At 39.4% G+C, this 14,780-nt stretch overlaps 1 protein-coding gene and 1 long non-coding RNA gene across 3 annotated transcripts; one reads left to right on the top strand and one right to left on the bottom strand.

The window, feature by feature from the left end:
* Positions 1-373: 373 nt before the first annotated feature.
* kif5aa (kinesin family member 5A, a) lies at positions 374-14,311 on the bottom strand. Of its 2 annotated transcripts, none has more exons than XM_044037794.1 (29): positions 13,765-14,311; positions 9,807-9,894; positions 9,643-9,716; positions 9,269-9,373; positions 9,041-9,089; positions 8,882-8,937; positions 8,699-8,786; positions 7,183-7,307; positions 6,939-7,043; positions 6,595-6,743; positions 6,054-6,202; positions 5,759-5,937; positions 5,576-5,644; positions 5,276-5,482; positions 4,863-5,009; positions 4,498-4,686; positions 4,202-4,319; positions 3,999-4,060; positions 3,627-3,736; positions 3,355-3,456; positions 3,115-3,175; positions 2,930-3,001; positions 2,660-2,764; positions 2,043-2,259; positions 1,806-1,971; positions 1,482-1,561; positions 1,177-1,216; positions 929-1,014; positions 374-500 (listed from the first exon to the last, which is right to left on the bottom strand). In XM_044037794.1, exons 1-28 carry the CDS (start codon positions 13,891-13,893, stop codon positions 936-938), a joined length of 3,120 nt encoding a protein of 1,039 aa, XP_043893729.1. In that variant the 5' UTR covers positions 13,894-14,311; the 3' UTR covers positions 374-500; positions 929-935. The 2 variants fall into 2 exon arrangements, with proteins under 2 accessions (XP_043893729.1, XP_043893730.1); XM_044037795.1 differs by having other exon boundaries at positions 3,627-3,718.
* Positions 13,976-14,763, top strand: LOC122776955. The gene is made up of 2 exons (XR_006361277.1): positions 13,976-14,040; positions 14,289-14,763. It is a non-coding gene; the product is annotated as an uncharacterized LOC122776955 (long non-coding RNA).
* The last annotated feature ends 17 nt before the right edge of the window (positions 14,764-14,780 follow it).

The raw sequence follows: 14,780 nt of genomic DNA, 5'->3' as shown, positions 1-14,780 counted from the left end.
GCGCTGAGGGTTTTTATATCACTGCAGCGTTTGAGTAGTGGCTATGCTAACTAACTATGGCTCCAGTATGTCATTTAGCCATATATCTATACATGCCGAAAAAAACGTTCTGAACAAAACAAGGGCAGTCGTTACTGCATAATGATTTACTCTACAGTTGTATTTTTTTCACACCTCATCCACTGTATAATGTGTGAAAAGGAAAATCTATGTATTTGCTTTACACGCACTTTAAATAACTTGTGGTCATTAGTATTGGACATTCTGTAATAATAATTATACTAATAATAAAATTTGATATTATTTATTTGGAATGACTGAACTGGAATGGACTGGACCCCAAACCTGATGACAAGAGTGGCCACCATAGAGGCTTCATCTAGTAAATAAGACTATAGGGCTACAGATCTTCATTCTCATCAGTGATGTATGGTGAGACGGGCTGCATGCAGATGATGGGAAAGGAGGATCCATCAATAGATACAGTGTTTGGTCACCATCTGCAGAGAGAAAACATTGTTTGGAGAAACACAGAAGTAAGCAGGAAGTTTTGAATGTGAGATTATTGATAACATTGATCAGAGAGTGACAGTTGACTGGAAAGTTGAGTTTAGGTGCGTTCTCTGGATGAACAACATCCAGCGTTGATGAACACAGCAGAACAGAACAGGCATGCACATTACTGCATCTGTTACACACCAAGTAGTGATGTCACAGGGTCCTGGAGTTAACCTGTATGTCACTGCAGCAAGCTGACAAAAACCACTAGAGGTCAGAAAATTTCTTTTTCGTGAGAGCTTTTTTTCCCCAGTCTGTATGAACAGGCTTTAACACCCCTGCTTTTCTTGCTGAAACATGTCTGCTGTGAAAAGGCCTCTGTGTGTGTGTGTGTGTGTGTGTGTGTGTGTGTGTGTGTGTGTTACGTTACCATGGCATTAACTTGCTGCTGTCTCCTGCTGAATGATGTAGTGCCTGTTTGTATCGTCCACTTCACTGCCACAGTGAACATCACTCCTGTAAATGCAGGGAACACATAAACACAACACTCAGTACACTAACAACTGAATGATTATTATTTATTCTGAATATCTACTACTCGATGCTGTATTTAACATCAGAAGTGACAAAGAAAAAAATGATGTGATTAGGTATTTTTCTGTTTATTGACATCCTTACCGATTGTCATTGATGTCTCTCGTTTCACTGATGTTGTTACCTATTGGAAACAAACAAATGATTTTATATCACTGACTGATCAATACTATCAAAAATGAATTAATAATGATTCATTAATTGGTCATCTGATACTGATAAAGTAATACTTGATATCATAATGAAGCAGATAGTTCACACACTGACACACTCACTTGGAATAATTATCTTGTACATTTAATATGATGGTCCAGAAACAGATATGATACACATGCATGCAAACATTACTCAAGTGAGCGACCAGGGTGTTTTAGGATCTTTTTTCTTACCATTGTCAATGTTGAGTGGGTAGCACTCCAGTGTGTCTCCATTATATCTGCCTGCTCTGTAGCCCAGTGCTGTGGAAATTCTGCAGCAAACACCAGAAAGGAAACAGAAAACAGTCAAACACTGGCACAGTGATGCTGCTGGAAATCTGACATATCTTTAAAAATATGAAATAACAGAAGTAGATCAGTATCGTCTACAGTTGCTCGATGTGATACAGCAGGTCTTTATGACTGGTCTTTTGCAGTGACGCCGGGATTACTGATTTTACAAGACGTAATAAGTCTAATGTCTGGCGGCAAAAGGCTGGTCAGATACAAACTCACGGGTTGGTCTGGATAGAGTTGGGGTTGGAGCTGACGGTGCTGGCGCTCGGTTGTGACGCGCTGCCTTGGAAAAGGACGTTGCTGTAGGTGTTTGTTTGTTCAGTGGCACGCATGTAGGGGTTTGTGGGGGAGCAAACTGGCAGCTGCTTCGGCCTCACTGGCTTGGCTGTCAGGATGATAAAGAGATGTAAGATACAGTAAGTAACTGTAATAAATTAGGACACTGCATTTCTGTACCAATCTGTGCTGCATGGGGGCGCCGTAGGGCATTCTTTGCTCTCATGGCATCCTTGATGCGGTCCACCTCCTGTTGATAGCGGCGGCGGTCCAACATTGCACCCTCCTTTGCATCTCTCAGTGCAGTCTCCAGGGCCTTAACTCTCTCAGCAGTAGACCGAAGACGTTTCTCCAACTTTGGAAGCTCACAACGCAGATCTGCATTGTCACTAACCAACTGGACGGAGGAGAGTACAGACACACACACACACAAGAAAATTACTCTTTAAACAAAAAACAAAGTCCTTTTTTTTTTATAATGGTATGATTTTATATGATTGATTCCCTTTAAAGGCCACTAAGTAATATACATTTAATGTCAGGTCAAGAACAAGACCATTTCCTCATGCCACAAACAAACAGTGGGTTTTGAAAATATTGTAGTTACTTTTCTTTAAGTATGTCTGAGGTATGTCGAGTGCGAGTGATTTATACGAATGGGAAAATTACACTCCAAAACTATTTTATATCTTGTAATGAATGAAACAGCAGTGTCCAAGTTATGGATATGAAGACAGGACAGCCACATTTTCATCATTATAAGTTACAGTTAATCTTGCTGCGTTTGTGTGTATCACCTGTTTGTGAACCTTTGTAAGTTGGTCCAGGTTATTCTCAAGAAAGGAAATCTTCTGCTTCTGGGTGCAAGACCCCCCGCTATCATCAGGCTCCATTTCGGAACTCTGCAGAGAGGATGACAGAGCAAAAAAAGAGAGAGAATTATATTATTATTAATTAAGTATGTTGCTATTCTTAATCAGGAAGAATTAAAGATTCCTAAAAACAGCCAAAAGATAATTCATTTAATCCATTGTTACTGTATCTCCTGTTTTCTTTCAGCTGCTTACTTTTTTAACCCGCGACGTGAGGTCTTGAACGAACAGCTTGCGCAGGTTGTGGAGGGTCTGGAGTTCGCGGGCCTGGGGGACAGATTGAAAGGAGGTCAGGAAGTTTAAAAAAACAAAATGCTTATACAATACAGAAAAGATTGAGTTAAGACAAAACGGTAAGGTGTTAATGTAATTTTACTCACGACAGTCTCCTCCAGACCCTTCAAGTCCTGTTTAGTCTGCTCATGACGTTCATGCAAGAATCTGAACAAACAACACAATATTTAAAAAAAAAGAAAGAAAAAAAAGGGAGCATATATATATACAGTATATAGTGAACATAGTTCATGTTTTGATTTTTGTATGCCCTGTGCTGGAATTTAAGGTGGACTGGTTTTCCTCCAGTCAACCTTAAAAGAACATGGACTTCAAATAAAACTTACGAGAGCTCCTCCAGGCGCTCGCTCTTGGTGCTGTCCTGACTCTTCAAACGCTCAAAGTCAGCACGAACCTGAGCCAGCTCCAGCTCCATTTTAGAGTTACGACTGTTGTGATATAACAACAGACATGTTCAGGATATAGTATATTAACAAACACATGTAATAAATGATCAATAATAATGATAATAATAGTAAATTACGATTAATAATAAGACATTTTTTTCATCATGTAATATCTTTGAGTAAACATGGAGGACAAATAAAATGGCACAGACTCAGTGAGTTCGTCAATGACCCTCTGCTTCTCATTGATCTCATCCCGCAGGCGGGTCAGCTGCTTGTGATGGAGGCCACGGTGAGACTCTCCCTGTTGACGGACAGACTTCTGGACATGAAAACAACAAACGCAAAGTGTCTCTTAAAAAAGTTGAAAATAAATCAAGCAAAATTTGTGGTTAAGCTTTAAAGCAAAAGAAGCTGAAGATAAATCAGAAATCAGAGATACAGTAGTATAAGGCGACAGATGAAAGACAGCAGTTTGAGATCTGAACAAAATGTGTATTTGACGTTCCAGTGCGTACTACATTTAAAAATGACCCGATAAGTAAATGGTTTGTATTTATAGTTAATCTCACAAGGCTGCTTACCTTCACATTGCCTTCTTCAGTCTCACCCTTCTCGCTATCCTTCTCCTCCAGCAGGGAGTTATCTGGGAAAAAGAATAGACAGAAAACATTTCATATCCACCTAAAACAGCTCGCAAAAAAAAGTAAGGAGAGTAGCTCAAATATCCACTCTTTTCTTTTGCTTGCTTCTTTTGCTAATTTTGATACAGCATGTTTTTTTTTACCCTGTTCTTGCAGCTTGGCAAGCTCCTCGCTCAGAGAGTCGTGGCTCTCCTCCAGCAGCCTCTTCTTCTGCTCCACACTCTGCATGTACTCCGTCAGAGAGCGAATCTTAGCCTCATGCTGCACAAACACAAACACCCACATTAAATTAAAGAGGTGGCATAAAACCAAACCATAACACATCCATTTATTGCATCTTTCACAAATAATTTCATTCCAATTTCTCAATTTACTTGGTTCTTTTTTCAATCCAACCAGCCTATCCCTTTATCTAATGTCACAATGCCCTGCCCTCTACCTGAGAGATGAGGAGCTGGCAGGAGGAGAGCTCCCTCCCAGTCTCTTCCATCTTGCGGTGGCACTCCAGCTGCATGTTCTCCAGCTGACGGCAGCGCTTCACCATGCTCTTCACCTCTGACTTGATCTTGCTGATGTAGAGACGAGCCACCGTGAACTCCTCCTCGATCGCCCCGCTGATCTCCACCGGCTGCACATTGGAAAAGAAAGTCAGATCAATATCCCTGTGAGGTCTTCTCCAATATCACGTGTATGAACATACAGGAGACTCATTAAGAACTGACACTATATTTTGCATTATATATATCAAACATGTGAACTTTATGCTGTAATTTCAACACCTTTCTTCACTGTGGTCCAACTCACCAATTTGATCTCCCCATTGCCCACAATGGTGCTGAACTCACTGAGGTCCCTCATCAGACCATTGAGGACATCAGCGATACGTTTCCTCTGCTGACCACTCACTTCCTGCATGCGAGACAGTTCTGCCTCCAGCTCCATCAAACTGGCCTGTTACAGAGAAGAGAGTTACTTTTTCAACAGACTTTTCCAATATAATTAAGCTACAGTGAGAAGTAAACAACAAAAATATACAGTATTATGTCACAAAAATTAAGTTAGCATTCATGTACCACATTTACATTAAGATCCAGAGCAGAGTGAAAACATAATGGGACTAAAGCCTCTTTGGCAATAGGCTAAGCCATGTAGTTCCATTCATGAAAACTACACTGCCACACGGCTCACATTTAAACACTGTTCCTCTCAAAATGTACCATTTTCTGGGCCAGTTGATCAGCAAGCAGCTGGTTCTGCAGGCCTTTCTCCTCCACCTCCAGGCTCTTCTGGTCATAGTTGATGGCCAGCTCCTCCAGAGCCTGAAGCACCTCCTTCACCTCGGCCTTGGCACAGTCACTCTCCACCTGCAGCCTGCCAAGTTCTGCCTGGACCTTATCCCCATCACCACGAGACGACGCCAGGAGCTGTGAGGAGGAGTAGTGGTGGTGTGTGTGGTGGTAAAATATAAATATATAAAGTGTGACTTTGTGCTTGTGTGTGAGACAGTCTCTACTCACCTCATCCTGGTCCAACATCTGCTGCTTCAGTTTCTCCACCAACTGGCACTGCAGGTTGATCTCATCATCCTGTGAAAATGGTTAGAAACAAAACATTCAGTATATCTCTGATTATGAAGCCTTTCTAAAAAGAAATGAAAACATAAAACATGTGCAACATATGTCATCCAGCATCCATTTCACCTTGTCATCCAGCTGCTTATACAACTTGCGGATCTCCTCCTCATACTTCTGACGCTCCTCCTCGGAAATACGGACCACGATGGAGGAGGTGTCATTGTCCAAAATGGGACGCTCCTCCACAGTTTCAATCCGGGTCACAACTTCTGATGTAGTCCGCTCTGTCTCAGGCACATCCTCTCCTGAAGCAAGGGATGAAGCAATGACAAGCCATGAAAACAAATGAATGAGAACAATGTAATTTTGCTTAAAAAGTTAGTGAGCAGTCATTCCGAAGGAAACTTACGCAATGACTCACCATTTCTCCAGCGGTTGAGCTCAGCCTCCAGCCTCTGGATGGTTTCCTTCATAGTCTTGTTCTTCTCCTTCTCCTTCTCGTACTTCCTCTTCCACTGCTCAGCCGTCAGCTCCAGATTGATGGAGGCGGTGTTCCTGATGGTCTTGGCACTGTGATGGAGGAAGACAGACATGTAGACACTAATAGACAAATCTTGCCACTGGATCATTTGTACATGTATAGAAAACAATATCATATGATCTCATAGACATTTGAGTTTATGCTTTCACAGAATTATACATTGATACAGTTTCTCATATTAGCATCTCCATCTAAAAAAAGAAAGAAAAACTGCAAATAAATGTTAAATGTGAAAACATGTAAACACATATTGTGTTTTTCTCAAGTTAAATGATCACATGTATATGATTAGAAAATAATAATAAAAAAAGTAAGACCATAACAAACAACTTGGTTTTGCTTCTGCTTCTAGCATCTGTCTCCTCTTAAAATGTGGAAATGTGAGAGAAGCATTGTTTTCCTCCTCTGTGTTAGGATTTACCGTTGTCCAAACATCAGAGTGGATTTGGTCTCAGCATCGTTATAGCTGGAGGGAGAGCAGCAGATGAACATGGTCGTGCGACAGTTCCCACCGAGAGAGTCCTGCAGGATGCGAGTCATTTTGCTGTCACGATATGGCACATGACTTTTCTGTAGGCGTGTGGAGAAGAGAAGAAGAAGGGCAGTTATTAGGGATTGGGACGAAAGAAAAAAAACGATGTTTTGTGTTTCTGCAAAACACAAATTAGCAGAAATTTGTATTTTAGATGAATATCTTCACTACTTTTAGAAGCATGTGGCATCACATTTTATTCTCCTGGTGGAACTTTTGTGGACGTGACTCACCGTGCCTTCAGCCAAGGCTGAGATGACATTTCCCAGAGCAGAAAGAGACTTGTTGATGTTTTTTGCCTCGTCCAGAACGGCTCCTGCAGCTCCAGTCTTACTGACCTGGAATAAAGACAAAACAGAGAGTGAAAGTCAAACACCACTGACGGCCTACGATCACACTAAATAAAATTTAACATAACTATTAACTAGTAAGTTGCACATTGGGAAATAGTGATCTTTATGTCCAGGAGTTTCCTACCTTCTCACTACCAGCCAGATCAACCAGGTACAGTTTTCCACACAGCTTTTGCTCAGTCTCCACATGCTCCTGTTTGATGTTGATCAGGAAGATGCTGTGGCTGCGAGAGCTGTGCTCATTCATGTCTGAACAAAGACAGAAACAGTAGGTGGGACAAAAAAAAAACCCCAGAGGTTTGACAGCAGTTGTATCGCGGTAGAGTAACTGTATCCCTTAAGAAACCTTTTTCCCTTCTCAAAATCCCTTCTGAAAATGGTAAACTGACATATACATACATACAAGGCTTGTTTTTAGAAAATGTCTTATAGTATCTGTGGTTGTGTGTGAAACCACTGAATCAGAATCAGAATCACAATCCTTTTATCCTATCCTATTATCCTGAAGCAAATTGTCTCGATCAGATAAAAAACATGATGATATTTGAGGCCTTAAGCTCATTGTCTGCACTGTTACACCCTTAGTCTGCTATCAGCTCCCATTCTGCAGCACGGTGAGTCAGCAAGCATCGACAGGAAACGGAGGAGACTGGGTCTCTATCAGACAACCTGGTCCACTGCTGCGTACATGACTGCTGAGTGAATTTTCAAGGCTGGGATGTTGATTGTTATCACCTCATTACCATTAAAAGCTTTGTATTAAATTTGTACTAATAATGATACCTTTATTTCTCATTCTTATAAACATGAAAAAACATTTTTAATGTTTAGTGGTTTTATTAGATGTAAGTAAATTATTTCTGTTGATGATGATGTCTTGCAATCAATCAATAAAGCTAAAGCATCACTCTGACTTCTTTACGTGAACTACTGGAACATTGCGGTAGTAGTCAAATATTATAACTGGACCAAAGAGGAATGAGTCAGCAGAACAGAGTCCAAAAAAGAATAATGATCAGCTTTATATTGAGCTTTTATTTTAGTAAAGCCAAACACACTGGTGTCGGTTTACTGAAAGCTGCACGGCCAAATGAGCAGAGAACAAACAGTGTTTGTGTTTTTTGTGGAAGGAATTAATGAGATGTTATCAATAATTTCCATTGCTATCATTATGTTATTATTATGTCATTTTGTTGGTGTAATATTTATTTGAATGAGATATACTTTATTATCTTTATCTTTACTGTCTTTGCTGCTGTAACAACATAAATGTCCCCACTGCGGGACAAATAAAGGACTATCTTATCTTATACTTATTATCGTCTTTACGCAATTGGATCATGTTTGAGAAGTAAAGCTCACTGTAGCACGAAGATTACATAACAAGACACAATAACAGCGATTGGTTCACACATTTGTAACAAGCTGCAAGTGTGACTGCTGGCACCACAGAGAAACCAACACTGGTCTCAGGCTGTCATTCAAGAAAAGTAGCAAGAAAACTGACTTCCATTGTCAAAAAGAGAGGAGAGCATTTCTTTTTTTTTAAATTAAATAAATAAATTAATAAATATCATATTGTATCCACTGTCTTTGATACAGTATACTGTATATGTAGGGTTAATATCGAACAGACTTACTGGTCACAGCAACGTGGCGGTTAGATTTGCCCTCATCGATCAAATCCATGACCTCATCAGGGCTGGAGACAAAACGTTCAGTGCATCCCTGAGACAAAACAGCACACAGATTTAACATCAAAGACGCAGTGCAAACGTATTTTCATTCCATAAAACAACATCTAAAGCATAACTTTCACCAACCTTGACAAACGGGACCCTGTTCTTATCTTCATGGACAGACAGGTTGGTCTTCGTCACTGGAGAATAAAGAAAGAAATGATGAGAGTTTTTTTATTTATTTATGTATACATTTGTTTTGAATTTCAGAATGAAGTACAGCAATAGCTGGTAACCACTAACCATCCAACAGATCGCGGATTTTGTCCATGTAGATTTCAAAGTAGGAAACCTGATGAAGTCGAAAGAAAAACAAGGAACCAACAACAAGAGGTTTAGCTGTTATAATTATATCATAAATTATAAGATAATAATAATTATAAGATAAAGTAATATTACTTTACAAAACAATATTAAAAAGATACATAAGATGCACAGCACAATATAATAAGATATTTACTAAACAAATACCTTGATGTGGAATTCAAGGTTTTCATCCATGGCAAAGATATGGTTGAAAATGTCCTCAGCGATTCGAGGAATGATACCCATCTGGTGAGGATCGTGGAGTTTGCCCTGCAGCCCAGAGTCACACATATTATTATAACTAAGAATTTAGAAAGTTCTGTCCAAAACACAAATATTATATACAGTATATACAACTACAGTGTTGTTGTGAAGGAGAGGGACACCTTCTAAATTAGGTAACATTAGATTTAGTTCATGTTTTCGGTTCAAGAGGACAAACTGCCACTGAAACTGAAAAGAAAATGTACTTTTTTATACAAAGATTTGCAACGCTGACTGAAATAAATTCTTATTTATAATTTCTCTTTATACTGTACCTCCATGGTGTGAGTCTTCCCGGAGGAGGTTTGTCCATATGCGAAGATAGTGCCATTATAGCCGGAAAGCACATCTATAAGACCAGAAGAAAACAATAATAAGGCAACCACTCATTCATATTTATGCGATTTTCAGTACTTTTAACGCAGCTACGTTTCCATACCCTTGACAATCTGCTTGGCACAGGTGTTGTACACCTGCTCCTGGGTGGTGTTGGTTGGAAACACTCGGTCAAAAACAAAGGACTTCCCCTGTGAAGACAATGAAGAACAACAGTTAGAAAAAACAAAATAAAAACAAAAGGCAAGGTTTGCAATCTGAAGATGTGAAGATAATTTTGCAGAAGGATTTGTGTTGGGATTAGAGTGAGGAAGAATGACATTGAATACTTTTAAACACTGATAAATATATAAAAGAGGCTTCAGGAAAGTTCAGTCAATAAAAATGAGTTCATAGGTTTTATTTTACAACTTGGAATTGTCCATCCCTTTTTGAAACAGAGAACTAGAACGCATATGGAATGCATGAGTCACAAAGGCTTCTTCTTCTGGGCCAGACCAGTCAGTGATGCCTAATGCATAAATGCAGTATTTTGTGATGATATAATTAGGGCTGATCACCAGTGATAATTTAAATATAAAATAAATGTTCCCCAATAATTCCATAATAACATAATAATATACTTTTGTTTCTGACTGGAACTGTGTATATGCACTGTGTATATAACAAAGATTCACTGTATATCAATATAAATGTTGATGAAGTGTGCAAAAACAAAATTGCCATACAATGTTTTGCCTTAAATTTGTGAAATGTCTATTGTCTAACATTTCTTCGGGATAATTATCAATTTCGATTGAAACCTCTTTTTGGCCACATGGCCCAGCTTTCATATGAAGAGATGTTGGCTAAAGACAACAATACTCAGTGCCATAATTCCATGTGATTTTATCTTTTATCTTTAATCAGTTTATTTATCATGGACCTGATATGTTTATTGGATTTATGTGATAATGCTGTCTGGTCAAGTATAACAAAATTAACAAAAACATCCAGGAAAAAGAAGAGCGAGAGTGAGAGAGAGAGAGAGAGAGAGAGAGAGAGAGGGAGAGAGAGAGGGGTTATTTTTCAAATATTAATCCATAAAAAGTCCAATATTTCATCCTATGGGTTTCAGTTCTTCCACAAGGATGCAAGTGTTAGAGTAGTTGTCAATTAAAATGTCCTGCAACTTGCAACTTACTAATGTCAAATATTTATCACCTACATTTTTCAAATTCTTTGGGAAATGATGTCAGCCCTGTGAAGTGGTCAGTGACTGATTGTTTGACTAAGGAGTCTGATGTGATGCTTGGAACCGACTGACTCATCCTCATATATCTGACCCTGAAAAGACCATGAATAGGATTCCCACTACCTTTTTTTTAGCCTTTACATGCCATCCCTCTGGGAGAAAACACACATTTACACAGCATATTGTTGAAGGTGCATGAAAACACAACAACAAGACAATATCAGCAGAAAGAAAGGTAGAATGGTCTGCAGAGCTTCTTTCTTCCAGTTAGTCAGAGAGCCATAGTTCACCTAAGACCTGGAAACATCACTGGAACAATGAATCAAAGTCAATAAAAAAACAATGCTCTTTCTCTTTTCTTAATAAAGTGAAAGAGAACAAAGTCTTATGAAAGACAACACAGATGTTTCACCAATAACTGTGGATCTTTTGGAATTTCCTTTAAGCAAAATAAAGGGAATACTTCATAGACTCATGAGACAAATGAGCTTAGGAGGCTCTTTGGATAGTGACAATAATACATGAGTCAAGCCTTCACACCTACATGACCATGACATGACAATAACTGAGGCTCTGGCAGTGATCCAAGACAACAGAAATCTTAGACAGTGTTGATCAATGTGGACCATTTGACAATGCCGGTCAATATTTTCCAAAGCTCAGAGTGATGATGTTCTCTAATGTCTTATTTTATCCACAGTTAGTTGTTCCATGGGGCAAATAAACTAGAAAAGAAACCAAAAAGAAGCTGGAAAATGTACTTACTGGACACATATGTATGAAACTGGATGTTATTAATTTAATTTCCTAAAAGGTCTTAGTTTAAAAAATGTAATAATAAAGCCATGTCAAGCCATCTATTGTAACTTCCTGGTTTCAATATTTTGGCTGTTAGACAAAAACAAACTTTAGAACGAGTACTTTATAAGAAAATATATGGACTTACAGCTGAAAGAAGAGGATTTAGTGTCTCTTTCTGAAACTTCTTCAGACAGAAATAATGTCAATACTAAGTATGTTGTAGGAAAACTTGGCAAAGGCCAGTTAATCAATTCAATCATTAACAGTTTAAAAAACAGTTGATTAAAAGTAAATGAGTGAAAATTAAAAACAAATGAATATCAATGTAAATACAAGAGAACAAAAATAAGAATGACGTACAAAGTGGATTCCTCGGTGTGGGATCAACCTTGTCAAATCTAATCTAAACATGACCTGTCCAAAGAAGACTCTGTCTTTCTGGGACTGACTCCAGCTCCACCCGTGACCCTCAACCAGATAAGTGGTAGAAAATGCCTGACTGAATAAATTAAATGCACATTTGTAGAATTACTTCAAACGTATGCTGATGAGTGACTCAGCCTTTACAATCGTCTGTGCTCCTGAATGTCACCCTCGCTTGTGATGCACACGCCAAACTGCAACACAATAATGTCAGCTGCCAGAACACCAGCCATATTAAATGTCATTAACAGATTGATCCATCTGCGTACCCACCGGCATGACACAGTGATTTAACAAGAGTGACACATCTTAGTCTCAGGATGTGGGAGGAAGTGATGGAGGAGGCGCAGAAAGAGACGTAAAAATCAGAGATGGATAAACACAATAAAAAGACAGTGAAAAAAGGAGTGAAACAGAGAGACTGGTGAGAAACAGACAGTCTGAGAAAAGAGAAAGCAGGTCAGTCTCTAATGTAGGAGCTTGTTGGATGATTATTGATCTCTCAGGAGGCAGTTAGAGAGATCAGTTTCTGTCCAGCATCATACAAAGAGCAGAGAGGCTGAGATGATTCTATTATCACTGGAGCAAGTTTCAGCATTACTCCTAATTAATTTATTACATTGATTACATTTTAGTTTTTTAGTAGGCAACATATAGTAAACATACTACAACACCACTAATCAATCACTTAACTGATCAAAACAGGAGATTGTAAAAGAGAGGAGGAGAAGAAAGAATAGAGGCCAAGACCAAACAAAAAGAAGAATAATTAAGAAGTACTGAACCCAGAGGAAGGCAGTAAATGTTGCTGCACAATATATCAAAAATATAATATATATATTAGTTATATTATATTATATGATATAACTTGTGTTCAGATATTTACTTATTTGTGGCTACAGTTCAGGTAGTAAGGGGTGTTTTTATTTAGGGTAATGGAAAAGGGTTTTAAAATGTTTAATTTTCCATTAAATCCATGTTTACGAATGGAAATGTTTTTTCCACTGTCCGTTGTTTGCATAGGCCAGACATCGTCTGTGCCTGTGTTAGCATGGAACCCAAATCAGCAAGACATAATTATAGTATATTTATCTGTTTATTTACTGCAACTCATAATGTCAATGCGATATTTATCATAATTGCATGTTTTCAAAATACTGTTCAGCCTCATCTATAATGCAACATGGTGGAAGTGAACAAACGCCACTAATAATAAACCGATTTCACATCATCATCATCATCGTCATCATGACATCTTTTATAAGAGTAAAGGATGTGGTGTATGATGTCACAGGCAGGGTATCAGTGACACTGCCCCTCAGTGCAGACCTCATCAGCTGATGCAGAAGGCCAGCCTGCGCATTTTAACATCACATTACATTCACTTTAACTTTGTCATGGCACGATCATAAAGACAGATTGCAGAGGGAAAGGTGTGGTTGTATGTATTTCACTGTGCTGCACTGATGCCCGTGTTTTTGCTGCACATATGGGTCCACAGCAGCTGGTGATTTATTAATGAAGGGCCTGTTAGTGTGTGTGTATGTGTGTGACAGAGAGAGGGAGAGCGTGCACAACAAAGCACTCCCTATTATTTACTCACCCCGACGACGACAGTGTCGTCCGCTTGAAATTTGGGCAGAAACTGGTCCCCTCGTATAATCTCAGACTGGTTGAGAGGACGAAAGCGACACAGCACTTTTATGTTACACTCCGCCGGAACATCGGCCATTGCGCAGATTCACAGATGAGGAGGAGGAAGGATGCTGGGAGAAAAGAAAGATGCTGCTGAGCCTGACTGACTGACTGAGGCCTGACGATGAGACCGGCAAAATAAACGAAGCTAAATTGCGCACAGACGTCGACTTTCTCCGTGAAGGTAGGTTAATCTTGACAGGCTGAGTGTGGCTGTAATTTATTTGTGCGCAGCTGTTTCCGTGTCGCAGTGAGGACAGGCTAAATGTTAGACGTCAAACCACAAAACAACAGCCTACATAATTACAAGAATCTCCTCGTGTGATGCTCTGTTCTCTCTGTCGGTAAATGTGACGCTGTCTTTCTCTCTTGTGTCTTTTCTCCTCTTCTTCCCCGGGTGTGGCGGCGGTGGATGTTGTGGATGTGTTGAAGGTGAGATGCTGCTGGAAGGACAGTGAGGTAAAAAGCTGCTGATAATCGGCCTACTCCGTCGCCACAGCGCCCTCCATCGGTGGGCCGATGAAGGGCGTGGTCTGCATCCGTCTCTTTAAAGTGGTACCCACAGCCTCAGCATCTCTGAGCGGAGGCTTTTAAAAGTCCGGTGTGTAACATATAAGAGGGTTTATTGGCACGAATTATACTACAACTGTGTTTGTATCAGGGCCGGCCCTGCGCATTTTGTTGCCCTAGGCGAGATTAGGATTCAGTGCTGACCCCAATGAGATGTCATAAAACACTATATAGTATGGTAGTCAGCAGTGAAGTTGATGATAGAAGTAGCACTTTTTGATAAATAAGATAAAGATATTCTGCATAGTACTAAATAATAGTAAATGGTAATAAAATAAATAAATATTGTGAATGGTTGCATTACAGAGCATTAAAATTTGACACGCCTTAATGTCCATACACTGTCTCTTTTTC

Source organism: Solea senegalensis, linkage group LG11, assembly GCF_019176455.1.
Source record: "Solea senegalensis isolate Sse05_10M linkage group LG11, IFAPA_SoseM_1, whole genome shotgun sequence".
In the NCBI taxonomy this organism is placed as follows: domain Eukaryota; kingdom Metazoa; phylum Chordata; class Actinopteri; order Pleuronectiformes; family Soleidae; genus Solea; species Solea senegalensis.
This window is presented reverse-complemented; position numbering and strand designations above follow the sequence as displayed.

What these genes read in the sequence shown, in the direction of transcription:
- kif5aa (XM_044037794.1), bottom strand. Translation starts at nt 13,893, where the DNA reads ATGGCCGATGTTCCGGCGGAGTGTAACATAAAAGTGCTGTGTCGCTTT. An exon ending in AGATGTTGGACCAGGATGAG is followed by an intron (nt 5,483 to 5,575) that starts GTGAGTAGAGAC and finishes TCCTCCTCACAG; the next exon opens with CTCCTGGCGTCGTCTCGTGG. An exon ending in ATCAACTGGCCCAGAAAATG is followed by an intron (nt 5,010 to 5,275) that starts GTACATTTTGAG and finishes TCTCTGTAACAG; the next exon opens with GCCAGTTTGATGGAGCTGGA.